The sequence below is a fragment of the Thermomyces dupontii genome, assembly GCF_041956625.1.
Source record: "Thermomyces dupontii strain NRRL 2155 unplaced genomic scaffold VTN31scaffold_8, whole genome shotgun sequence".
Taxonomy (NCBI): domain Eukaryota; kingdom Fungi; phylum Ascomycota; class Eurotiomycetes; order Eurotiales; family Trichocomaceae; genus Thermomyces; species Thermomyces dupontii.
In genome coordinates, this window is record NW_027192314.1 from 1,026,620 (window position 1) to 1,051,099 (window position 24,480).

A 24,480-nucleotide genomic window follows, 5' to 3' on the forward strand; every position below is an offset into this window, starting at 1 on the left:
GATGTACATGGCATGATCATCACCATCATCATCATCGCAGCGATTAGACGCAGCCCTTGTACATGACCTGGCAGTTGTCGACAAAACGAGGAAGGCAAAGACAAAAAAAAAAAAAATACAAAAACCAACGCAGAGGGTATAACGTGTCAACAAGGGAAGCTACCGAAGCATAATAAATGCTGTATGGAGAAATCAGAAATGACCAACATGCAAAATGCAAGAGGCGGGGAGTTTTATGAAAGAGATCAAACGCAGAAGACAAACAACGGCATCATCATCATCAAGATCATACATTGCATTAGCGTAAACATCGTATAGTGAACAGGACATGGGGGCATGATGTGACATCTCTCATCAATCATCGCAATGGTCATTACATCGTACAGTCATGCACGCATGCAAAGGATGTCTGAAAAATCATCTCAAGTAAGGGGGAAGGGTAAAATGTCGACAAGGGGCAGAAAGGGAAAGTGAGAAATCAACATGCAGACAGAAGCCTCCCAGAAGAGAAACCGAGTTCAACTTTTGTCTTTCCGAAGAAAAAAAAAAGACGAACCAACAGCAAGCAGATGCTTTTCAAGTCTTTGTATGGTCAGCTTCATGGTGAACCGGTAGAGGAGATGAGGAGGTCATACCGTTTATCGAACGTTTTTGGTAGCTCTAAGACACGTCACGAAGGTAGACATGACTCAATCGTATCCTCCGCTGCTGAACGTCGAGGGGGTAGACCGTCGGCTGGCTCGGTCAGAACGACGCTCCTCGCGGGTCCGGCGCTCTTCAGTGTCCTTGCGGCTGCTGGTGCTGGTGTAGTCCGAGTGTGCGGCCGGCATGATGTATTTGCGAGGCCGACGGCCCTGAATGTTCAGCTCCAGCGAACCCTGCTCGCCTGTGCGCAAGTGAATGCGTTTTCCGCTGACCGACTCCTGCGTGAAACTCATGGTCATGCCGTTCATGGTCATGGTGAAGCTGCCTTCATCGTCGTACTTGGAGCCGACGCCGCTCCCGTCTCGCGTCCGCACGTCGCTGCCTGGGCTGCTGTTCGTTCGACTCTTAACGCTGCCGCTGTCGCTCTCCGGTCGCTGCTGTGCCATCTTCACGTTCAACAAGTCCTCGGTCGTCAGGGTCATTGGCCGACCAGTCCGAGACGCCTGGTACTCCTCTGCTGAGCGGCTCTTTTCCTCAATTTCTGCCTGGATGTCCTTGGGCGATGCGTCTTCGTAGTACACACGGCGACGCCGACCGGGGGTTTCGATAGAAATTCGACGAGGCGGATCAACCTCGTGGTAAGAGGTCGTCCGCCGTCGACCCTTCCCATTGTGCGAGCGCTCAGGTTCCACGGCAATCTTTCTGATTTCACGATCCGGCAAGGCACGCTTCAATTCTGAAAAATCGGTCCACTGAGGTGGCTCCTGAGACTGTGACATCCGGCGTCGGGTGAGCGGTGGGGGCATGCTATTCGTGACGGCGGTTATCTGAGTCGAATCGGGCCGTTTCTGAATGATTTGAGCCGGGGTGCGCGCCTTTTCCTTTTGTTTTGTGGGCGGCACTGTCGACGGCGGAGGCATCCGGTAGTAATCTTCTTCCACGTCGGCGTAGGACCGGGATGCGCGACGGGCACGACGGTCGCGCGGAGTATGCTGCTCCGAGTACTCATCGTCATATGTCGGCGTCGCGGGCCGCTGCTCAACCACGGGCGGCCCATAGACGGATGGTCGGCGGGTCCGCTCCGATGTGCGGGTCTTGCCATGGGATCGAGTCCTCTCGTAGATGGCCTGGACGGGTGAACCTGGATCCGCGTAGTATTGCTGATGGTAAGACACATGCGGAGGGCCGTAACTGGACATGTTGGAATACGCAGACGCAGACGGAGGTGGACCATGCTCGTATGGGTTCACGGGCATATGCGCGTATATGGATTCAGGAGGCATGCCACCATGGTAACTGAGGGGTCTACGGGGATCGGAGTGATAGGCGGTTGATCGACTGGGGCGGCGTTGGGAACGCTGGGCGACCTGCATAGAGGGCTCGTACTGGTATGGGTACTGCGGAGTCGTTGGCGAGGAGACGGGATACTCCTGGACCGCAGAGGAATGGGCGTAGTAGTAACCTAAATAGTCGGCAGGATGGGCCTCGCTCCGGCCTCCGGTCTGGTAATACCCATTCACATTCACACAATGCCAGCAGTCCGGGGGATGCTGGATTGGCCCACTCTCTCGGCGCCTCGACTTGGAGGGTGACCGGGAGGGGCGCTCCGCGTGGGCTTGTCGAGTGGATTCGGAACGCATTCTTTCAAGGGCGCGGCGTTCCTCTCGCTGTTTTCCTTTATCCTTGCGGCTTTCCCGGGACCGGCTTTGCTCTGGGTTGGCCACCACGGCCGTTTGGGATGTATGCAACGAGGACAAGTTGTGGGCAGTGAGTCGAGATTCTCGAGAGCTCTGAACGGACTGACCGCTGTGGCCGGTGGCAGCAGTGCGACTGGAATAGCCGGAATCGCTAGCAAAGTCAAAGCCGAGTTCGGCAGATTTCAGATCGGATCGGGAGCGTTTGGCGGAAATATTGGCGACTCTTCGAGTATCGGGCAGAGCCTGGCCGGCGTCCTCATCGTAATCCTCCAGATAAGCAGCGGATGGCTCCTGGGGCACTCGACTGGACATCGTGCCGAGGAGGAGGAGGAGGAGGAGGAGGAGAAGTTAAAAGGGACGGTGTCGTGGGTCCCTCAACTAGTCAAAAAAAGCCGATGACGCCCAGGCCCAGCGCGCAGAGGAAGAAGCCAAATTCCAAAATTCGTTTAGTGTCTGTGTGTGTGTGCGGGAGCTCGGCGAGAAGCGGAGAGGGCGCAGTGCGCCAGTGCAAGCTAGGCCGGTCGATCGCCAGGGAACAAGGGCAGACAACAGTGGTCAACGGCCGACAGTGGCTCTGAACTGAAAAATGATATGCACCGCAGCTGGATCGCGCTCCATTCGAGAGAGAGACCGGGGCGGGTATGGAGGCAATAGCCGCACCAACGAGGTGGCCGAGAGCCGTGTATGCGCACCGAAGAGGAAGACGAAGCGAGGTCGCACTAGGTGTGAGTCAATCAGAGCCCGACGTTCTGGCGGACTCTGAATGGACAGGCAGATTGGCAGGCGACGGGATGGTTGTGCAGCGTGCAGAGCGCCGTTGACGGTTGGATGATCTGGCAGGCGGAGAGCCAGCGCAGTGGTTGGAAACAGTGGAGCAGGACTGAACAGAGAGGGTCGAGGATGAGTCAAGAGTCGTGAAATGGAGAGATTTGCAGGCGTTGAATTTCAGGTTAAATGGTGAGTTTTTTTGCTTGCTTTTCTTCTACGTTGTTTTTCCCCCTTCCCCCTGGGAAGAGAAAAAAAGAGTCGCCTGAAGCAAAAAAGAAAAAGGGGATGACTCAGACACGGTGGAAGCCAAGCATGAAGGATGCAGAGACGTGCAGCAAGCCCACACAGCCAGGATTTCTTTAGAACACAAAACCAGAAAAACACGCGAGAGAACAGAGAAAATGAAAATATGAAAATACTTGAAAACGACGACACTCAGGGGAGCGAGCAGAAAAAAATTTCTTTTCGCGTCAGGCCCAGCGGGCGCCGCACGAGGTGCGCGTCTAAGAAAGGCTGCAAGGAGGGGTTGGGCGGCTGCGCGCTCGGTGGGGGGCAAACTGAGGGAATAAAAAAAAAAAAGTACTCAAAAGCCCTGGGGCTATTCTTTTCCTCCTGTCGGGATCCGGGGAGAAGGAGGAAAAACAAGAGTGAGATTGTTGAACGATCCCGAGTCCTCGAGAAGAAAGTACGAGTACCCTTTAATGCCCTCGAGGACGCTGGTGATAGTAAGGATTCGGCTGGTTAGAGTTGGGCTGCATCGTCAGTCTACGATCCTTTTTAAGTTGCTACAGAAAGGGAGACGAGACGAGGATTCCCAGAGCCATAGGTATCATCTCATCAGACAGGCATAGGCAGAATTGGAGGAAGTAGGTACAAGTCAGAGGGAGTGAATCATGTACCTGTACATGTCGGGCTGTGAAGTGGCAGTAATTCTTAGAACTTGTGGACTTTAATTAGACCCTCGAGCACCCCGTTCCCCGCGTAGATCGACTTGTCCTTGCGGTACCTGTACTTTTCTCCTTTACCCTGCCGATGTCAATCGTCGAAGCGATATCGGCGCCAACATGGTGGTGTCATTAAATCCATAATCCCATGGGTCGACGGAGCGGAACCAAACGGGAAACCGGCGATCCAAATCCCCCACTATGTAACTACTACAGTACTGGATCAAAAGTCAAAAAAAACCCCTTGGGCATCTATGCCGCGTTCAAGATTATTAATTCCTCATCTTTGGCCCGCAAAGAAGAAAAATAGCCGCGAGGCTTGGTGTTGAAATGCGTCATTTTTTTTTTCCTCAGTCTTCAACTCTTTTACGATCGACGCCTTGATCCATCAAAAAATACTCTGGAAAGCATCTGGAATGTGAAATTTTGACAGAGCCCGGAATCCGGGTCAACAATGAGACAAAAATGATATGCAGGGAGCGGCACACTTAACTGTAGACTTATCCAGATCGGGAAATAGTCGTGATCTCGTCTGCCCTAGTGCTCTAAACCTAACCTAAGCCCTAAGTCTGAACCAAACCAGGGGTCCCGCATTTTCCAACTCCTCCACGGTCCTCCCAGAACCCTTGCGATTGATTGAGATTGACCATGACTCCATGAGCCCGATTGGCTGTGCAGAGAATGACGTTATCCGTACTTGACGATAGATGCCGTTCGTTTCTGCCTGATATCCGACCCCGGTGAGCTGGAATAGAGATAGCTAGAGATGTGATAGTGTCAGTTTACAAGGCTCTGTGCTAGTCGGCTAGGATACTCGTACTATAGAAGTAGGTACGCCTCTAGTAGGTTTGTCAACTACACACTTCTCGAACCGGACCGATGCCGGCCAAACTAGAATCTCCATCAAAACCCATAGAAGTTTGATACGTTATTTTTTTTCTGAGCAATGTGAGTCTGTGACCAATCAAACTCGTTGCTGAATGGGCCACGCATGGGCTTGTTTTCTGCTGCAGCCTGACTCTGCAAGCATGATCTCAGTCTACTTCAGAGTCAGGGATCTTCGCCGAGCCCCATAATATATGTCGGCAGCTTCTTATCTCTACCTAGTGCCCATAGATCCTCGGAGATGGACATCTTCCGACGTGTCCATACATACCTAAGTACTATTTCTCCATAGTTCCGGCCGAGGGCCCCATGGGGCATGTGAGCGTCCTCAATTCCTGGAGAGATTGTGCGATTGAAAGCCGATATTCGCCTAGTTCATGTGATGCAAGGGATATATCGATAGGGTTGACGTTGACTGCTATGGACATAACGACCACGATTACGAGATCCAAAGGGGCCAACCCCGGCCAGGAAGTTCTTGGTGACCGCCATTTCTTGATTTCTACTCGTTTTGCGTTTTGTTACGAACAGTGGAGCGGTGTCTCTGCGAGCATGACTCAGTTTTTGTCTAGATACTCGGCACGACCAACTGAGCAGCGTCTAACAGGACCTGGACCCTGAATGTTTTCCACGTCAAAATCCCCAAAAGTCTACAATTCAGAAGGATCCCGCGATCCCTGCATCGAGCGGAGCTGTGTCAAAGCGTTACATCCTGCAATCATTAGCACCAATACTAGCACCAAGAGCGATGTCAGCAACGTACCGATCCACCGGATTCAGACCCAAAACCCGCATCCCGTTGAACAACACCTGTCGCGCAGACTCGTACAGCGCCATCCGCGCCTTGCCCACCTCCGGCTCGCTCCCAACCACCTTGAGAACGTCGTATCCGGAGCTGAGAATATGCGTCATGCGGAATAAGTATGTCAGGATCGTCATCGGCTCCAGCGTCCGCGCCGCGTTCAGCACGACATCCGGCCATTGCGCCAACAGTCGCACCAGATCGACAGCGTGCGACTCTGTCAGCTTGCTCAGATCCGCCGACTCCACGTCTGAGCGCTGGAACCCGGACTTGCGCGCCATCGAGCACAGCCGGGCGTGAGCATATTGTAGATATGGGCCAGTGTCGCCCTCAAACGAGGTCATTGCCTCGAGATTGAAGTCGTAGCCATTGATCCTGACTTCCCGTCAGTATAGCGAGCTTCATTCTGCACTATTGTGAGAAAGACACATACCGCTTGCCGGTCATATCCTGCACCATGACGGCCGTGATGCCCAGGGTGTCTGCCGTGGCCAACGGGTCTTCGACCTGCTCGTATTTGGCAGTATTCTTCTTCATCACCTCATGCATCTTCTCCGCCACGTCACTCAGGATATCATCCAAGAACTTGACGGTGCCCTTTCGGGTGCTCATGCCGCGCACCATGCCAAAGTTGACGTGCTGGCACTTGGCCGCCAGGTCCTTGTAGCCCATCAGTTCGACCACCTTGAACAACTGGGCCAAGTGCAGGTCCTGCTGGGCCGCGACCACGTAGATCATCTTATCAAACTGGAATTCCTCGTGTCGCTCGAAAATGGCACCAATGTCTCGCGTCAAGTACAGCGGTGTGCCGTCCTTGCGCACAATGATAGCCTTGCCAAGCTTCTTCGCGCCATGTTTGGCAAAGTCCACAATCACTGCGCCTTCCGAGTATTCTGAGACACCGGTCTTCTCCATAGTGTCGTATGCCTTCTTCAAACTTTCCGGCATGACCTGGGACTCGCCCGAGTACACGTCAAAGTCGATGTTGAGTCGGGCATACGTCTGTCGGTATTTCTCGATGCTGAGGTCCCGGAATCGCCTCCAGAGAGCAAGTGCCTCCGGATCGCCGTCCTCCATGCTCTTAAAGTACTTCCGTGCCTTCTCGTCTTCGCTCTCCTCCACGAGCTTGTCCAGCTCAGCTTGGAGCGAGGACACATCTTCATTCTTCTCCTTCTTGGCCTTGATCTTCTCCTTGAGTTCATTGATCGGACCCTCCTGCTCTTGGACAAGTCGATTGATCTTGACGTATACGTCAAAAAGATGGTTGATCGGATCCCTTTGGAGAGCTTCCTCGCTGCCGTAGTACTTGTACCCATTGGCCAGCAGACCATACTGCTTCCCCCAGTCACCCAGGTAGTTCATCTTAATAACCTCCCAACCCAGAATGGAGTACAGATTAGCCAGGAAGCCGCCAATGATGGTACTTCGCAAATGTCCAGCATGGAAGGGCTTGGCAATGTTCGGCGAGGAGAACTCCACAACAATCTTCTTCCGTCCCTTTGACGGATCGGACGGATCACGGAGACCATGGTTGCCATTGGTACCGTATGTCGTCTTGTTCCGCAGAATGCGTTCCAGGACGAGCTTCGTAAGCGGCTCGGGCTTGAAGTAGAACTGGAGATGGGTCTGCACGGGAACGGGGCGCTGAACAAGGTCTGTCTCGCCGAACTTCTCCGCAAACTCGGCAGCAAGCTCGTCAGGCTTCTTGCCCTTGATTTGGAGTGCGGGGACCTAGGAAAAAAACAAACCAATGTCAGTGCAGCTGATAATCGACGCGATGTGCAAAAATGACGTCTTACCGGAAGAGTCAAATCACCCTTGTCCAAAGCGTTGGTCCATGCCAGTCTCTGGTAGATTTTCAGAGAGTCAATACCCGTCACTTCGGCGAGTCGCTCGGCAATGTGCTCTCGGTAGATGTCCACAGGGTTGAGCGACGGGAAGCAATTGGGATACTTGGACGCTTGGTCCGGCGACTGCATGAGCAGTTCCTCGAGACGCGGGATCGATTGATCCTCTGGGAGGATCGGTGTTGTAGAACTCATGGTTGCACGAGGCGCTCGACTGGTGACAATCGTTCGACTTGGGAATGTACTTGTAAAATGTCGAGGAAGAGAGAGTCGCCTCAGTGCGCAGGAACTTTTTTTTGCCTGACAGAGGTGAGCGCTTCGGGGAACTGTTGTATAATGCGAAAAGGCGACCGAAAATCGCCCAGCCCCGCTAACAAGATGGCGGCTCATGGAGCTCTGGTATCAGTTTGGGTGAGTCATCGAGGGTTTTTTTTTTTTTTCTTTCACTCTCTTACATAACTAACCCTAGATTCACGTGAAACTGCCCCGCAGGTATCACGTGACTTACCCTAAGCTTTGTCAGCAGGGCTTTCCTGATGCGGTCGGCTGAGCTTCCATCCTCCTTGTCGACAGGAATCAGTGACGTCACTCAGGCATCCTGGTCAATGCATTGAAATCTGCACCGCCAGTTAAAAACATGAACTGGAGACGGGGGAAGAAGATAGTATCCATGTACGGAGTAGACTTGGGAATTGACCTATACGGGAGTATTTGCTCCTCACACCAGCCATGGGGAAACGTCGCCAGGCTGATATCAGCAAATCGATCCATCGAGCTCTTCTTCGTGAACCGGACCGGGAGAGAAAGACGACCCTGATCTCGGGCTTCATCGCCTTCTTCGCAATATGGAAGATTCGTCTGGCTCGCATATCTGCTGAGATATTTCGACAATTGCGCAACAATGTCTGGCAAATTGATGAAGATGACTATAAGACGTCTTTTCTCAGTCCGATTCAGCCTGTGGGTGACCTGGGATTTTCCGGATCGGTGTGTAGAATACCTACCCATTGATTCTGCAGTAATTCATGGAAAATTTCCGCTGATCCTGTTTAGACTTTTTTCCGCACAGAAAATTCCAAATTGCTGATCAAAAGCCTCCCTCGGCACTCTGAATATTCTTTCTTCAGAGACGACTTTCTTCGGCCATACTACAACTATATGCAAGAGAACCAAGACTCGCTCCTAGTGCGCATTACAGACTTTCTAGGATCGCAACATCCTGCCATAGGAACGATTCTGAAGTGTACTCCGTCTCATCATGTAATCATGGAGAACATCCTCCATGATCGACAGAACGATCCAAACGCCGACCGGTGGGAAACTTACGACCTGAAGCCGGTCAGCTACTTCTACCCGGAGCGAGATCTACTTCCGGATCCATTGACACCAAAGGACGCGACGAGTAAACTATTCGACGTCTTTGAGGATAAGATCCGCATCACAAAGGACGAGCATCGGGAATTGAGGAAGACTATCGAGTCGGATCTCGCGTTTTTACAGTCGATGAACGCAGTGGATTACTCGCTCTTTTTGGTCCGGTATCCGGCGGAGGGTATCCCGCCGACGTCAATCGGCCGAGGGAGTCGATGGCGGCATGGAGTGCGGTCAGCGGATGGGAGGTGGCGGTATCGTGTTGTGCTGTTGGATTTCTTCTGGGCTAAACATAAGCTGCAGGCCCAAGCCATGACGGGTGTGATTCAGACGTTCAACGTCGTGGGCCGTCAGGGACCAATGTCGATTACTACCACGGCGGAAGAGTACCGTGACAAGTTTCTGCGCATGGTTGACGGGATTGTGGAGTTGAGGGACTGATGTTGGTCGGTGCGTAGTTCGTTGTCTATCCACGCTTTGTATGATACCCTTGTATGATGCAGTATTCTACATATCTATAATTGACGGTACCAAAACCATCATATGGCCCAACGCTGGAACAGAAATGAATCCGAACATTGTTTGTCCATCCGGACGTGATCGTACCTTTTACATGTGCTCATAGTGAAATTATAACAAGTCAAGATTCAGGTTCATGACCACGTTAGGCAACGTTGTTTCGAAAAGATTGGATTCAGAAAGCAAAGACCTGGTCCTCAAGCTTGCTGACAGGCCGTGCCTTCTTATAACCGAGAGACTCTGTTGCCTTCTTCATCGCACTCACCATTGGCGGAGGACCGCAAAGGAGAATCTTGATGTCATCGGCCGGTGGAGGCATGTGTGCCTGGAGGGAAAATCGGTGAGTATCAGTCGCATTGCCAGCACTGCCAAGATGTGTGAGGCCTACCTTGATCATATCCGCCGTCACGAATCCGACGCCACCAGTCCAGTTCTCGGGCGGGTTGTTGAGTACATAGTACACGTTGAAGCCGTCATCCTCCTTTGCAAGCTTGTCCAGCTCATCCTTAAGCAGGATATCTTCGGGGTTGACGTTGGCAAAAATCAGATCCACCTTGGTCACGTCGTTGCCGCCGTTCCGGGGGCGGTTGCGGATGATGGCCTTGATGATCTGAAGCATCGGCGTAATGCCCGTACCACCAGCAATCATACCGATGTGACGGCACATGTTGGGGGTGTAGACCATGGCGCCCTTGGGACCGCGCACCTTCATCTTCTGCCCGATCTTCATCTCATCCAAGTACTTGGAGATATTGCCCTGAGGATAGGTCTTGACCAGCAAATCAAAGTACCCGCGCTCATTATCCGAGGAGATGGGTGTGTAGGAGCGCACGACGGGATTCGGGTTGCCAGGGAGTTGAGCAGACAGCGAGATGTGCTGGCCGATGGGAAGGCCCAGGATATCAGTCGGACGGGGTAGAGCGAAACGATAAATGGCAACGTTGTGGGAGATCTTAGTCTTTTCCTTGAGCTCAAACTCCTGGAACTCGTTCGGGTTCAAGACTTTCCGAGGGCCTAGACCGGTTAGATTGGGCTTGGAGGGATCTTAGAAAAATAAAGGGTCACATACGGCTCGAGAAGACCTGGTAGGCAGAATACATGGCCGCCGCGGCGACCGCAATAGGAAGCCATTCCCTCTTGGCCACAAACGTGCCAACAACAAGCAGCGCGGAGGGCAGAACCGCCCTCTGGACAAAGCTGGAGCTGCATCGGTCATGGCTGGAGTCAACACAACGCACGCTGAAGCGGGAAGCAATTCGTACCTCATGTTGCAACAGACCCGCTGGGAGTAATTGAGGGTCTCCGGGAGGTCAGGAGAGGGATTGAAGGGAAGAGTGAGGAGTTTCGAGAGCGCAATTGTCGACTGACGAGTCAACTTAATATGAGCAGCGAAGATTCTCTTGCCGGGAAGCTAAATCCATTTTCGGCAAAGCTTTCCGAATCGGCTCATGCATCTTGGCGGCCCCATCTCCCCGCATCTACCCGTCGCTTCCGTGCTGATTAAGCTCGTCAACTGGCATTGAACAAGTTGCTCTTCCATCAGTTAGGACAGACAGCCATAGCTGCAGATCATTCTTGTCTCTGGCAATGGGCTCGGTCGAACAAGCGCCGTTCCACCTAACCGAGGTAGACCGCCAAGTCCTGGCGCAGACCGACGACGAATTTCAATATCATGACTGGGCGGACTTGCAAGACATCGTCGGTAAGATTTGTTACTACCTACCCTTTGAACCTGTCATCCAGAAATTTCGCGTTCTCCCCTCATTCAGACTGACTATAATGCTCACTATACTGTTGCAGCACGGAATGACCTGGGCGCTCTAAGACGCAAGCCCTCCGATCTCCGGCGGTACATCTCCTGGACGAACAGCATCAAGGCCGAGTACGGCTCCATCACCAACTACGTCTGCCAAAAGCGTCTTCGATGGCTCGGGCCTGATTCGGTGAACGGCCAGAACAACAATCCTGTCATTTCCTTCCGGAATAAGATCCCCTTTGCAGACCCAGAGGACTATAAGATACTCCGAAACGACTGGCCTTACGGCGTGACGCCGGACATCTCTCATCTCGTCGTCTGGACAAAGACGCCGATCCCCGTTAAAGAGGAAAATGGAGACCTAACGGACGAGTCGCGAGCGTTGATTGATGACTTTGTGACGCGGACATTTGTGCAGCGTCTGCAGAGCGACTCGCGGTTCCAAGGGAAATCGTTGGAAGATCTGCGGCGTCAGAATGTTCTGTGGTTCAAGAATTGGACCGCGCTGCAGAGTGTCCGGAGTGTGGAGCACTTTCATGTACTTCTCAAGGATGTCCCGGATGATCTCATTGTGGAGTGGACACAGGAAAAGGACGTCGTGCGCTAACCATAGCTATTACGCGTGATGATTTTATAGATTCAATAAGGCATGAATATACTAGACATGAGGAATAATAGGTATCATACACCAGGAATATAAGCGACAAGCAAGAACCATAGGCAAAGAAATGAAAATGCCATATGGTGAATACATAGTAGGTACTTCATGATCACCAGGATCAATGCCCCGGGCTAAGACTTTTGCTCTTCCACGAACTTGAGCGCCTCTTCTTTGGATACTACGTCGATCGTGCTGGCCTTGTTGCGGAAGCTAACTCCGTAGCACTTCTCTGCCACATGGAGCATCTCCGGACGGAATGTCGTGCAGATGAATTGGCCGTTGGTCGACTCGGCGATCGAATGTAGCATCTGAGCCACCGCGGTACGGTATTGCGCGTCCAGGTTTGCGTCAATCTCGTCAAAGAGATAGAACGGTGCTGGGTCACAGGCTTGGATTGCAAACACCAGTGCCAGCGCGCACAAACCTGAGGATGTTAGTTGAAGCTCTATAGCCAGCGGGACCCAAACTCACTTTTTTGTCCTCCGCTTAGCTGCTGAATTCGCTGCTGTTCATCATGCTTACTGTTGAAGCTGACGCTGATGCCGACGCCGACATAGTTCTCTACACTGTCGCGCCGGTCTTCGTCATCAGACTCGGCTTCGTTGTCCGGACGGACCGCGCGATCAGTTTTCCGTTGAATGATCAACCGACCCCGGCCAGCAGGAACCAGCTTCTCGAAGATGTTGGCGAACTCGCGAGAGACTTGCTTGAAAGTCCGTTCGATCGCCTCATCCTTTCGTTGATCTAGAACGGCGATCAACTCATCAATGGACTTTTGTGACGCGTCCAATTCCGCGCGTCTCGCCATCAGCTGCTCCCGCTGCTTGGTGAAATTGTTGTACTGCTCAAACGCTTTCTTGTTGACATGCGAGTACTTTTTGAGGGTCTCATTTACCTTGTGGAGCTTCTTCACCACCGTGTTCGAATCCGTCCCAGCATACTTGGTGAATGCCTCATCCGGGAGCACTCCCAGATCGCGGATGTTTTGACTGCACTCGGCGGCCCGCTTCATCAGAGCGGCACGTTTCTGCATGCTCTTCTCCATGCGTCTTTGGTGTTTCTCGATGGACTTGGCGATTGCCTCGAGGTTGGCCCGCACATCCGCCTTCCGACGTTCAAGTTCCTCGATTCTCTTGTTTGTTGATTCAATAGACGAGTTGACTTGTTCGAGGCGCTCATTAACTTTGTCAAAAGAGTCTTTGAGCCTCTTTATCTCCCGCTGACTTTCTCTTAGGCTTCCAAACAGCGATTCGTCGCCAGCGTCGATCTCGTGGCTGGTGAGCTGATCTAACCGAGGGCGAAGGTTTTCACGCAACTCCGCTTCCAAGACAGACTTGCGAGCTTCAAGCTCGCTTCGCTGTCCAGACAGCTCGGCATACTGTCGCCGTAAAGTTTGCGCAGCGGAGCTTAGCGTTTCCAGTTGTGCTTCCTCGTCTGCGGTGAGTGCCTTTTGGAATGCCGAAGCCATCTCCTCTTCCAGTGCCGAGACTTGACTGTTGAGAGCTGAAAGGTTGGTTTCGATATTCCTAGCCGCCCGCTGTTTCGCGTCCAAGTTGTCATTGAGGTTTTGCAGCAGTTCTTGTTTGCTCCTGAGTTCCTGTCGCATTGGCCCATGACTGCCGTGCAACTGCTGCCTATTCTGTTCGAGCTTCTGAAGTGCCCCGACCGTCTGCGTCACTTTTTGGTCGAGCCTTTCCAATTCTGTTCGAATCTCGTTGGCACGATTCCTCTTGGACTCATACTCGTCCCGCCATCTGGTGAGATTTTTCACAGCCTCCAAACGTGACAGACGCGAATCATGAAACCCTCCAGTGAGTGCGCCACGCTTGTCTGAACGGTCTCCCTCTGGCGTGATAGCATTCACTCCATGACTCCGAGCATATTGAGCTGCAATCTGCAGGTTCGGGCAAATGATGGTCTTCCCAAACACATGCTGGAATGCCGCCTCGTACTTGGGGTCGAACTGTATCTTCTCAATCATAGGGATTGTATCGTTAGTTTGAGGCAGGTTGACATGACGGGACCTCAAACGATTGAGCGGCATGAAGGTTACACGGCCGGACTTCTCCTTCTGAAGAATTTCCAGGACCTTCGTCGCGGTATCATCGCTGTCGACAACGTAGTGGAACAAGCTTTGACCAGCTGTCACTTCAACGGCGATCCGGTACCGGTCACTGACTTCGAATAGTTCCGCCAAGGTACCATAAACACCGTCCAAGTCGTATTGGCGCTTGATCCTCCGCACGGCAGCAATTCCGCGGCTTGTGTTATGGTCCATCATTTGTGCCAAGTTTCTCTCGGCACGTTCAACCTCGTTGGACGCGTTCGCCAACACAGAGTCAAGTCTCGCCTCCTCTCTCCAGAGTTCCCTGACATTCGTGTCAATTGGATGCTCATCATCAATTCAATTATTTCATCAAACTTACTTTCTCTGATCCATGAGACGATCTCTTTCATCTTTGGTCGCTTGGATTTCGCGTTCAATTGATTCCAATGCGCCTCCACGGTCCTCGATCCGTTGGCGAATCGTTTCAACTTCTGATTCAATTCCCGAGATTGAATTTTTGAGATTTTCAATTTCTCTGCTCGTTTGCATTTTGACAGCAGTCACAGACTGGATGGAATTTCGCGTTTCCTGAATCTCTTTCTGTAACCACTTGTCCCTCTCTGCCTTATTGCGGAAGCGCGAGCTTCTGTTCTGTTTAGCATACAGGCGTTGACGCACAGTTTCCGCTTCATCCAACTGAATTTTGATGTTATCCTCCTGCTCCTTGGCTGCATTAAAGCGAGGAATCAAGTCCTTGAGTTCTTCTTCACGTTCACGAATAGCTGCCTGAACCGACTTGAGGTCGCGGTCATAGCGAGCCTTCGCTTCCTGGGCAGCAGATTGGCCGTCCGATAGGGCTTTTGCTTGTAGTTCGGCCTGTGCTAGCGCACGAGCGGCTTCACGACGTTCGTCCTCCAGCTGCTTCTTGTCCGCTTTTAGGAAGTCAATTTGATGCTTGCATTCTGAAATTTCGCTCTCGATCTGAGAAATCTCCTTTTCACCCTGAATGAAATTTTCGCGATTCATGTCGGTATCTTCGACACCAGTTTGTCTTTGTTCCTCTAGGTTCTCAAGCGCGTTGGCTATTTCTTGCTGCTCCCGGGAGTAGATGGTATATTCGAGGCATCTACGCTCCCGATCCTGTTCTTGATAGGTGCGCAATTCGTCCTTTTCCTGCTCCAGCTCGGAAAGGCGTTCGTTGATATATTCGAGGAGCTCATCGATCTTTGTCCGCTTACTGTTGGTTTCACTCATGATTTTCAACGACTCTGCCCGACGGGCTTCGTAAACTTGTGTACCGGCCACTTCCTTGAGCAGATTCAAGCGCTCGGAATCCTTCATGTTGGTCAATGTCGTTACCCGACCCTGCGGCACGATGTAATATGGATTCGATCGCGAGAATCCAGCGGACTCGAGAAGGTTCATCACATCCGCTTTGGTGGCATTTTTGTGATCTAGTGTATATTCATCCTTTTTGAGCCCGATTGTACGGCGCAGAACGACCTCTGGCTTTCCGGTGGGGAAGCGGTCATCTGAGTTGTCGAAGATGATTTCGACGTATGCGGACATCACCGCGGAACCGGACCCTTCCTACGCAACTGTTAACGTCTCCCGACATCAGTATAATGGCCACGTACGTGAAGCAGCGCCTGGCGCTCTTCTCTGCTCATTTGTGTGTATGCATCACTCAGGACAAAGCGGATTGCAGCGAAAAAGTTGCTCTTCCCGGAGCCATTACGCCCGACAATGACATTGTGCTTGGGCGAGAAAGGTTCTATAACCGTCTGGTCCTTGTAGCTAGTTTAAGATCTTAGCAAGGGATCATAGCGACAAATCGAAGAGCCCCGTACCTTTTAAAGCCTTGAATAATGATCTGTTTGATGTGCATCTTCACACGACTGACGGTCGAGGGGCTGCGCTACGGCTGAATCAGCATCACTTGCGAATATTGATCTCGACAATCGAAATGCGTTGATAGAGCGAAGAACCCCACGAGGTTGTCTCGACCAGACGACCGTTCCTGTGGATGGCGTTCTGCGAAGTTGAGAAAATGCGGACTCGGACGCGTGAAAGCGCGACACAGCGTGTTACTCGGGCTCACGTGATCCCCATGGGGATCCCAATCGTCCATTCGGTCACGTGAACAGAGCAGAACTTGGCTACCTATCTAGGTTAGGTACCTAGGTAGGTTAATTGCCGTACCTGGTGACGTCACGGGCGGAGGTCGCATACAACTGATTCTCTTGACAAGAGAACCGCGCTGCCCAAGAGAGGGACTGCCTTTGAGTAGGGTAGCGAAGAAATTCGTCTCGAGTACTAATTCGAATGCTACTAGCTGGATTCTACTTGGGTATTCTATGACGATAGGATCCTCGTTCAAGCCTCAAAAGTTGAGGACCGACTTCTCTTACAAGTATAGATTGCCCTTTTCTACGGAGTACAAGCAGGCCTACTCTTCTCAAGTCGGCCACCAGTGAAACCGTCCACCAACCCAGCGAGTTAAACACTCTACCAAGTTCGAAATTGTCATGGCCGAGAACCGCCCTTCAGCCTGCGACGAAGCCCCCCAGCATAAAGTGGAAGTTCCCGAAAAACAACAGGAGGGTGAGGCGAGAAAAGGCCGTTCCACAACGTTCGAAGAGCTGCTGCAAGCTTCTCACGAGATGTGGTGTCGACCACTACAGGTTGGCACGGCCTCTGAATCCACACAAGGGCCCATTGCAGAACCCCGTGACAAACTCTGCCCAGAACAACTTTGTTATTGGGCAGACTTTCCCGGCAAGCAGAGGGAAGTCTTCGAGAATGTGTGCAGATATCTGAAGCCGACAGGCAAAGCTGCACCTCCGCTGTTCCATACATTGGGCTCTCTCGACGACATTTTCAAAGACTATGTCGCCGAGCCGTTACGCAGCGAGGATGATCTTGATAAGTATGTGACCGCGACGGTGGATAAACCGGTTGCCAGGATCATCCGTGAACTGTCTCGGATCCGAAAGCCAAGGATCAATTGTGCCTGCCCGACCGCGTCAGTTTTCAGAATCACCACCGCACAACGCTGGAGAGGGAAGGGGGTGGGGGGACAATCGGACAGGCACGCAGCGGCACCGACCGGATCGGTATTGCATTCACCGAACGGATGACAATATCAAAACCTGCTGACAACGGTCCAGCTGAAGCCGCCGCACAAGCTTGACGTCCAGATTCTCCGAGTCGGGCTCTGGGATACGAATTTTGTGGCAGAGGTCATCCAGCAAGACACGATGCCGCCCGATGACGATGGAAAGACGAAAAGCAACGCGGAACGGCTGACCGGGGCGACCCTGGTCCAGGAATACGACGTGATGATACAAGAAGGTCTGGAGTTTTCATATATTTCGAATGGCTTCGCCTATGTGTTCCTCCACGTGCCAAAGGACGAATTCTGGAAGCTGCACTACTACATCTGTGAGCCAAATGTGGACGTCTACCAAGAAGGTACGAGGATTTAGATAGAGAACACAGCGGTCGCACGAGTGCTCTGTTTTATCTTGATGTGCTGTCAGAGTTCCACACCCCGGGGTCAGGTATGGCGGCATCAGGCAAGGAAGCGTCTTCGAACTTGGGGAGACCACTTTGATGCCATGCGGGCGGGAGTTTCCAGTACAGACCCGCCACAAACGACTCCAGGTTCGGACCACAAGAGCTCTGACTCTGATTATTTGCCATCATCGCCTTCATCAGAGCGCGTCGCGGAGAGCCGTTGCATTACCCGGTCGATGGCAAACCACTGCAGGTCCCCGGAAGAGTCCCCTTCGCCGCCCCACACTGACAGGTCCAACTCTGACAATGTCCCGGCAGCGCAAGGCCGAAAGCGCGGATTCAGCCAGGTGTCGTCGTCGTCAACAAGCCAGCAGGCATCATCGAAGCGTTCCACGCGCGCGTCCACCCGCCAACAACGCGGTCAGGGCCGGCAGCACACCAACCGCTTTTGCACGCAGAGATGCCTTCTGGGGTTGCGACAAGGCGGCCGGCTGGACGACGCGTGCTCCAATGTCAGCCTCCATCGGCAGGGGCCAGGCGGCGACCAGCACCGTATCAATGCCGCGCAACTTGTGCAGATGCTAAAGAGGCAGCTTGATCGGGACCCGAACCACTACTGCAGGCCCATGGGCAGCTGCGGATCCTATGGAGCGCCGTTCAAGATTACATGTGCGACGTACGGGTACACCATCCTCGGAAAGGGCACAACGTCGTGGATCTGGGAGGAGGTCTCTCGGGAGGTGGAGATTTACAGGATCCTCCAGAGGGTGCAGGGATCGGCGGTTCCGGTGTTCCTTGGGACTATCGATATGGCACACATCTACTTTCTCCACGGCGCCGGGAGGATCCAACATATGCTGCTCATTGGCTGGGCGGGCAAGAAACTCCACTCGGTCGACGCCGGCTCGCACCTGAGTCGAGACATTTCGCGGTCGAAGGAGCAACTTCGTTTGTGCGGAGTGGTGCATGAGGATCTGATGAGATTGGACAATATGCTTTGGACCGAGGAGTTGAGCCGCGTTCTCATAATCGACTTTCACCGCTGCCGGATCGATCGCCGGCCTACGGAGGAACGGGTCCGATCTTTGAAAACAAAACGCGATCCCTTCTGGGGAAGGTGGACTGGCCGAAACAGTTCCGGCCGAATGCAGGAACAGTGAACAACTACGTGTTAGTAGGAGGCCAGCGCTCCTAGTATCCAGTACTGTACTCACAGCTTTCCAGATGACGACTACAGTTGTTACTTTATGTGTTGGTTCGGTTGGAAGAAACGTCCTTGGCTGGCAACAACGTCACTTGGCACCACTGCGTTCCTAACACCGATACAGATCCTTTATTTTTTTTTTTTTTCTTCTAATATATCTTTTCATACATTCTTCGACCAGTCTGACGGCACTGACGGCAGCGCCTTCTTCTTCGAGGCAGAATGGTGCCGCTATTCTCGACCTGATCGGTCAAGCGCGGCGCACCTGAAACCCGTATCTCTATGGTTAGTAGTATATCCAGTGCTTCTGGGGATCTCCCGTCCTCGTTTCACTAAGATCTCTTTACGTTATTTGTGTCCTTCGAAGCTAATGGATTCAATGGCTGACGCCCGACTCTCCGTCTTCATCTTATTCTTGCCGATCTCCAAACTATGCGGCTCTCACTTGGGTATCAGCACATTAGGTGACCTCATCGCAATCAAAACCTAGAATATTGATCATGCCCGTTCCCCTCTGAACCGATTCCCGGGTCCCTCGATCTGCAGCGGTGATGTATGCTTCGCTCGGCAAGTAAGCACCATGGATACAGGTCCGTGCCCTTGTTGAACCTCCTCAGGCAGCATTCTCAGCCGGTTTTGTTTCCTACGTATTGCCTGCATCCTCAGAGGCCGGCCTACTGGGACACTCGAAGCGTCCACCCTTCCTAGTCCGTACTATTACTCAATGCCCTGGAACGTTCTGGCGAGTTCACCATGACCATCATCGATCCATCGACACCCCATCCAGCCGTCTCACTCCGCATCGGGCAAATGGTCGGCTACTCATATCATACTTACACCATCTTTTCGGCAAACAGTCTTTCAGACGACGCCAAACATCAATATACCTCTATTGTCTCCGCCTGGTTTGTGTTTAATCCTTTGGGCTTATGCTCACCCTACTCTTAGGCGAACCTGTGAGTAGTTATCTGACTAAACCAGCACCGGCAATTGTCCTGGGCTGAGCTCTCTTTCTAAGACTACAGCTGTGATAGGAATACTCATATAGGCGAGCCTGGAGAAATATTACTCGAGGTGAGATGAGATAGGTCACTCCAGATGATATTGTGAATCCCAGCAATGCTAGGAAGATGGCCTATCTGATATAACTTAGAGGGAGTTACTGAGCCTATCTGTGTTGTTCTGACGCGCAGGAGTGCCTCCAGGCAAGAATCGAGGTCATGAGTTACCTGAGGTAGGTACGGAGGGATCGGACTTGCGACCATGATTGTAGAAAACAGGCTTTCTCTTCCGCTCATCCTTCCCTACGCATCAATTGTTTTGGATTGTTTGGAGTCTTGATCTCCATCTCTCCATTCGTCCAAGTTCCTATGTCTACCAGCTTCCACTGGCATGACCTAAACACTTTTGACAGCTTCATCCAATTCACTAAGGTTTCCTTCCTTTCGTCTTGTCTGTTTCTTCTGCTAATCATACTACTGTCACATCGCTCGGTTGTCATGATGGCACCACTGATTGAACTTGTAGGGCACATTCGATCATGCGTTAGGAGTGTTTCTCATGGAAATAGGATTGGGCTTGAATCGTCCAGAGATCTCGCTGTCACGTATAATACTAGTTGGTTGATGGGCCAAGTCAGTCTTCTTCAAGGTTGGAGGAGAATAGTATTTGATTTCTACATGAAGGACACAACTCTATTTTAGCAAAGCCTGAACGATTCTAATCCAACAGTGTTACAGCCAAAGGAACGCTTCAAGCGGACGAAGGGTGATGCTCTGGCCAACGCGAAGCCTATCGCACGCGGGAGAATAATTCGACAACACGACTCTTCCCTCCATCAAGAAGTCCGAGACATCTTCCGGAACGGTCCACTGGACCGCCCGAGGACTGAAGTTGGTGACAACCAATGCATTCCCGTCTACGCTTCGACGGACGTACGCGAAGACTTCCGGATGCTCCGGTGATACGAGCGCGAAAGACCCGTATACAATAATTTCCTTGAACTTTTTCCGCAACGATAAGACGCGAGACCAGTAATGGTAAGCACTCTCGGGGTCCTTGACCTGCAACGCGGCGTTCAAGGTGTGGAAATCTTCATGGACCGGAATCCAGGGATCGGATGTCGAGAAGCCAGCATTCGGCGATGCGCTCCATTGCATGGGCGTCCGTGCATTATCGCGGCTCTTCAGACGATACTCCTTGAGGCTGGCTTCGTGTAGGGAAGTCTGCTTGCCAGGGATTCTAATTCCATTCGTCAGCAAGTGTCAAGACCTCTTCCGTGTTTAGGCAGGCGTACTCCTTCCAATGATTGAGTGTCTCAATGTCACGATACTTCTCGATCGTCCAATCCCAAGGAACATTCGGCATTCCGAGCTCCTGGCCTTGGTACACGAAGACTGTCCCGCTTTGGAAACCTAGGAAAGTTGCCAGCATCTTTGCAGATAGAACTCGGTGCTCCGGGAGATCAGATGCAAACCGCGAAATAGATCTGGGTTGGTCGTGGTTCTCCAGATATAAGGCATTCCATCCGTCGTTCTCATACATGAATGTCTGCCACTTGGAGACGATTCGTTTGACATCGCCGAGGTGCCATTCCCCGGCAGTGAATTTGCCGCCGGGACCGTGGTCGATGTCGACACTGACCAGCTAGTCAATATCCTGCGTATCGAACGATGACTGCGCAGAACTTACAGCTCGAAGTGGAAAATCATGTTGAGCTCCTCACGATCGAAGCCCACAGCTTTCAAGATCTCGTTTGTGTCCTTCACTTCTGGCATCTCACCAACGGAAAATGCGTCGTACTCTTTCAGGATCATGCCAATATCGTGCAGGTATTCATGCAGCCGCGGGCCGTGGGAATAGAACTCTGACCCATTTTGCCATTTCGATGCCGCATTGGTGATTGGCGCGTCGGGAAAGTTGGGGTGTTTACTGATGAAATTGATCACGTCCATACGATACCCGTCGGCTCCCCGGTCCAGCCAAAAGCGAATGATCTTGTACACTTCCTCACAGACTCTGGGATTCTCCCAATTCAAGTCTGGCTGTTCTTTCGCAAAGAGATGAAGGTAATACTCCCCAGATGCCTCATCGTATTCCCAAGCGCTTCCTCCGAAGTAAGAAGCCCAATTGTTCGGAGGATGACGTTGGCCATTGGCATCATACCGTGGCTTTTTCCAGATGTAAAAGTCACGATACTCGCTGTTTGGCGACGAGCGGGAATTAACGAACCATGGATGCTTGATCTAGTCAGCCATTGTTACAGAGTGCTGGAGGAAAAGTCACTCACATACCTGATCAGAGGTATGGTTGACAACCAAATCCAGGACCAGTTTCATGCCCCTGTCATGCAACCCTTTGATCAAAGCATCCACATCTTCAATGGACCCGTAAGGTTCGTGAATGGAGTAGTAATCCGAGATGTCATAGCCCATATCAATCTGAGGGGATTTGAATATTGGGTTGAGCCAGACAATGTCTACCCCCAGATTCTGGATATAATCCAGCTGGGAGAGGATGCCCTTCAAGTCGCCGATGCCATCGCCATTCGAGTCCTTGAAAGAAGCTGGATAGATTTGGTAGACAGAGCTCTCCTTCCACCACGCCCGCTTGCGGTTGTCGATTTTGTGCGGCATTTGCATTGACAATGTGACGTTCTTATGCTGGTCAAATTCCACTTTGAAAGCTGAATGAAATGTAGTTTTTGCCGAATATCATCCATGGCTTTTTGAGGTTTATATATACAGACTGCGCCCACTGATACACATAGGACCAAGCAGTTCTGGTTGGGCTACAGAGTTGGTAAGAAAACTGACAAACGCCCCGTAGGATCAACAATGCTGCGACTCGGGTTTCTCTCCGTGGCATTTAATCCGATATTTTACCGCCGCATGTGGATCGCATCCCACGCCGATCAATCGCACGCTTTTGTCACGTCTGTGGTTTGTTCGACCACTGAAATCCGATCATTGAATGATGGATCTGCGTAAATGCCCAGCATGTCCAAGGGAAACGCTTGAGCTCAAGCATTTTTACGGGGTTCTTGGTTAGATAGAGGAAATGGATCCAAGTCCAGTAATACTCCCCGTGCCCGATCCATGTATGTATCTGCCAAAATCCTCGCTGAATTATTCGCTGAATTACTTGATTCAGTTTGACCACTTGAGTATTTGCAATCCGGAATTCATACGGAGCACTGTACCCCGTACCGGCGGAGAAATACTCGTGGGCAATTTAACCATGAAGCCTGCTACATACATGTACTCCGTAACCAGTCGTACTTCCGCCAGCCTATCACCACGATAATATGTCTCGCATTTATCTAGCCTTGTCCTTGAACTCACCTTTCAGACACCCTACTGTACGGTTGCTGATTGAACACATGATGATGGCTCAGTGTTCAGACCTGGCTATCCTGGTGTCAACTAGAAGTATGTTGAGGGCATACAAGACCATGTGACACGGGCCTGGCTGTTCCTGGATGATATCGTGAACAGCTCATGGTTACTACCAGCACAAAATGAGCACCGTCTGGGCCGAGGTACAGGTTGGTCACTTGACTGGCGATCATGTGATTCGTGAGGCAGATCTTTTCGGCGATGCCTCGTGGCACCATTGATTGATGTCAATCGCGGACCTTCGTACCTGTTGTACTCAAATCTCAAAGAAACCCATCTTTCACAGCCTCAATCGGCACCTTAGAATTTTACTCAAGATCAGATCACATCAACGCATATATGCCTTCAACAGCTACCAGCCTGGGCTGGCCGAATCGTAGAATTCACATTAGAGGGCCATGAGATGATGTTTCGACCATCATTCGTGGCTGGACCGTACTGAAATGCGAAGGACCTAGTCCACCAGATACTGTATAGCAGCGTCGACAAGTCTCAGATGTTCGCGGGATAGATTGAGGGAGGATCTCGACGAAAGATTGCGAGCAACGGCAATATCGGGCCATTGGACCGTGCGGCTATCGTGACTTCCCCCATCGACTCGATCTTAACCGCTGGAATTCTACACTGTCAGGATGATGATAGTCAGCAACCTTGCCCGTGTGCAAGTGGTGAAGCACCCAAGTTATGCGTTGTGCTTCGCTCGCGGATTCGGATGTCGAGAAACAAGAGTGATTCGCCCATGTATCGAAGTTTGAATATTCAACGATGCGGAAGAGCATTGAGAATCATTAATTGGTCAATCGAGGGAGAGGGTTCCAGCGTTTTGCCATATTCCCCAGCGATGTCGCTGATAAACGAGACACCGCCGTGCCCCTGGAAGAGAGCAGCGGGCCGCAAGAAGTTTCGAATTCGGTCGAAGACATCATGACTGACAAACTACGTAGGCTGCAGGCATGAGCCAAGGAGGAGTAGGCTTAGATCCGAATATACACATTCGGCTTAACCTAAATCAGTTCACGGGTGACGCTGAAGGGTTGAGAAACACATCTTACGGGCCAGACAAGACAAAATCCAAGCGGTTGTCGGAACTGAAGAGTTTGGAGGCTGGAGGATCATCGAGGAATTCGGAAGTGGTTCGGCCGCATCATTGCTGTCGCTAGGTAATAACGAAGCCTTCGTGTAGTGAAGTTGGAGCACCGGATAGCCATTGTCGAGATGCTTATCAGAGGAGAAGCACATCCGTGCTAAGACGGCCACAAGCGCGAGTGAGACAGCTCAAACTCACCTGAGCAAGGGCCTTGTTAAGGCACTTTTGCAGCTTGAGGGGAAGATCTGCGCTAGACCTGAAACAGACTAGTTAGCATCACCCCACGAACCTTGGCGTTGTCTCAACCACTTATCAGTCACGTGACTTAAGT

General features: G+C 51.8%; 10 protein-coding genes across 10 annotated transcripts; 4 read left to right on the forward strand and 6 right to left on the reverse strand.

Moving 5' to 3' along the window:
• Positions 1-689: 689 nt before the first annotated feature.
• On the reverse strand, positions 690-2,654 carry VTN31DRAFT_7177 (uncharacterized protein; the record flags this gene model as incomplete). The annotated part of the gene is made up of 1 exon (XM_069407869.1): positions 690-2,654. The coding sequence occupies one exon, from the start codon at positions 2,652-2,654 to the stop codon at positions 690-692; it is 1,965 nt and encodes a 654-aa protein (XP_069258480.1).
• A 2,990-nt stretch (positions 2,655-5,644) lies between these two features.
• On the reverse strand, positions 5,645-7,783 carry VTN31DRAFT_7178 (uncharacterized protein; the record flags this gene model as incomplete). The annotated part of the gene is made up of 4 exons (XM_069407870.1): positions 5,645-5,651; positions 5,703-6,116; positions 6,175-7,472; positions 7,541-7,783. The coding sequence occupies 4 exons, from the start codon at positions 7,781-7,783 to the stop codon at positions 5,645-5,647; spliced, it is 1,962 nt and encodes a 653-aa protein (XP_069258481.1).
• A 534-nt stretch (positions 7,784-8,317) lies between these two features.
• On the forward strand, positions 8,318-9,400 carry VTN31DRAFT_7179 (uncharacterized protein; the record flags this gene model as incomplete). The annotated part of the gene is made up of 2 exons (XM_069407871.1): positions 8,318-8,575; positions 8,642-9,400. 2 exons carry the CDS (start codon positions 8,318-8,320, stop codon positions 9,398-9,400), a joined length of 1,017 nt encoding a protein of 338 aa, XP_069258482.1.
• Positions 9,401-9,653: 253 nt separating this feature from the next.
• VTN31DRAFT_7180 (uncharacterized protein) lies at positions 9,654-10,745 on the reverse strand (the record flags this gene model as incomplete). Its single annotated transcript, XM_069407873.1, has 4 exons — positions 9,654-9,803; positions 9,867-10,492; positions 10,548-10,681; positions 10,741-10,745. 4 exons carry the CDS (start codon positions 10,743-10,745, stop codon positions 9,654-9,656), a joined length of 915 nt encoding a protein of 304 aa, XP_069258483.1.
• A 320-nt stretch (positions 10,746-11,065) lies between these two features.
• VTN31DRAFT_7181 (uncharacterized protein) lies at positions 11,066-11,841 on the forward strand (the record flags this gene model as incomplete). Its single annotated transcript, XM_069407874.1, has 2 exons — positions 11,066-11,180; positions 11,279-11,841. 2 exons carry the CDS (start codon positions 11,066-11,068, stop codon positions 11,839-11,841), a joined length of 678 nt encoding a protein of 225 aa, XP_069258484.1.
• A 185-nt stretch (positions 11,842-12,026) lies between these two features.
• VTN31DRAFT_7182 (uncharacterized protein) lies at positions 12,027-15,830 on the reverse strand (the record flags this gene model as incomplete). The annotated part of the gene is made up of 5 exons (XM_069407875.1): positions 12,027-12,319; positions 12,367-14,264; positions 14,322-15,532; positions 15,580-15,739; positions 15,793-15,830. 5 exons carry the CDS (start codon positions 15,828-15,830, stop codon positions 12,027-12,029), a joined length of 3,600 nt encoding a protein of 1,199 aa, XP_069258485.1.
• A 640-nt stretch (positions 15,831-16,470) lies between these two features.
• Positions 16,471-17,430, forward strand: VTN31DRAFT_7183 (uncharacterized protein; the record flags this gene model as incomplete). Its single annotated transcript, XM_069407876.1, has 2 exons — positions 16,471-17,058; positions 17,113-17,430. The coding sequence occupies 2 exons, from the start codon at positions 16,471-16,473 to the stop codon at positions 17,428-17,430; spliced, it is 906 nt and encodes a 301-aa protein (XP_069258486.1).
• Positions 17,431-17,472: 42 nt separating this feature from the next.
• Positions 17,473-18,621, forward strand: VTN31DRAFT_7184 (uncharacterized protein; the record flags this gene model as incomplete). The annotated part of the gene is made up of 1 exon (XM_069407877.1): positions 17,473-18,621. One exon carries the CDS (start codon positions 17,473-17,475, stop codon positions 18,619-18,621), a length of 1,149 nt encoding a protein of 382 aa, XP_069258487.1.
• A 1,777-nt stretch (positions 18,622-20,398) lies between these two features.
• VTN31DRAFT_7185 (uncharacterized protein) lies at positions 20,399-22,300 on the reverse strand (the record flags this gene model as incomplete). The annotated part of the gene is made up of 4 exons (XM_069407878.1): positions 20,399-20,906; positions 20,962-21,303; positions 21,357-21,904; positions 21,959-22,300. 4 exons carry the CDS (start codon positions 22,298-22,300, stop codon positions 20,399-20,401), a joined length of 1,740 nt encoding a protein of 579 aa, XP_069258488.1.
• Positions 22,301-23,998: 1,698 nt separating this feature from the next.
• VTN31DRAFT_7186 (uncharacterized protein) lies at positions 23,999-24,301 on the reverse strand (the record flags this gene model as incomplete). Its single annotated transcript, XM_069407879.1, has 2 exons — positions 23,999-24,060; positions 24,115-24,301. 2 exons carry the CDS (start codon positions 24,299-24,301, stop codon positions 23,999-24,001), a joined length of 249 nt encoding a protein of 82 aa, XP_069258489.1.
• Between the last annotated feature and the right edge of the window lie 179 nt (positions 24,302-24,480).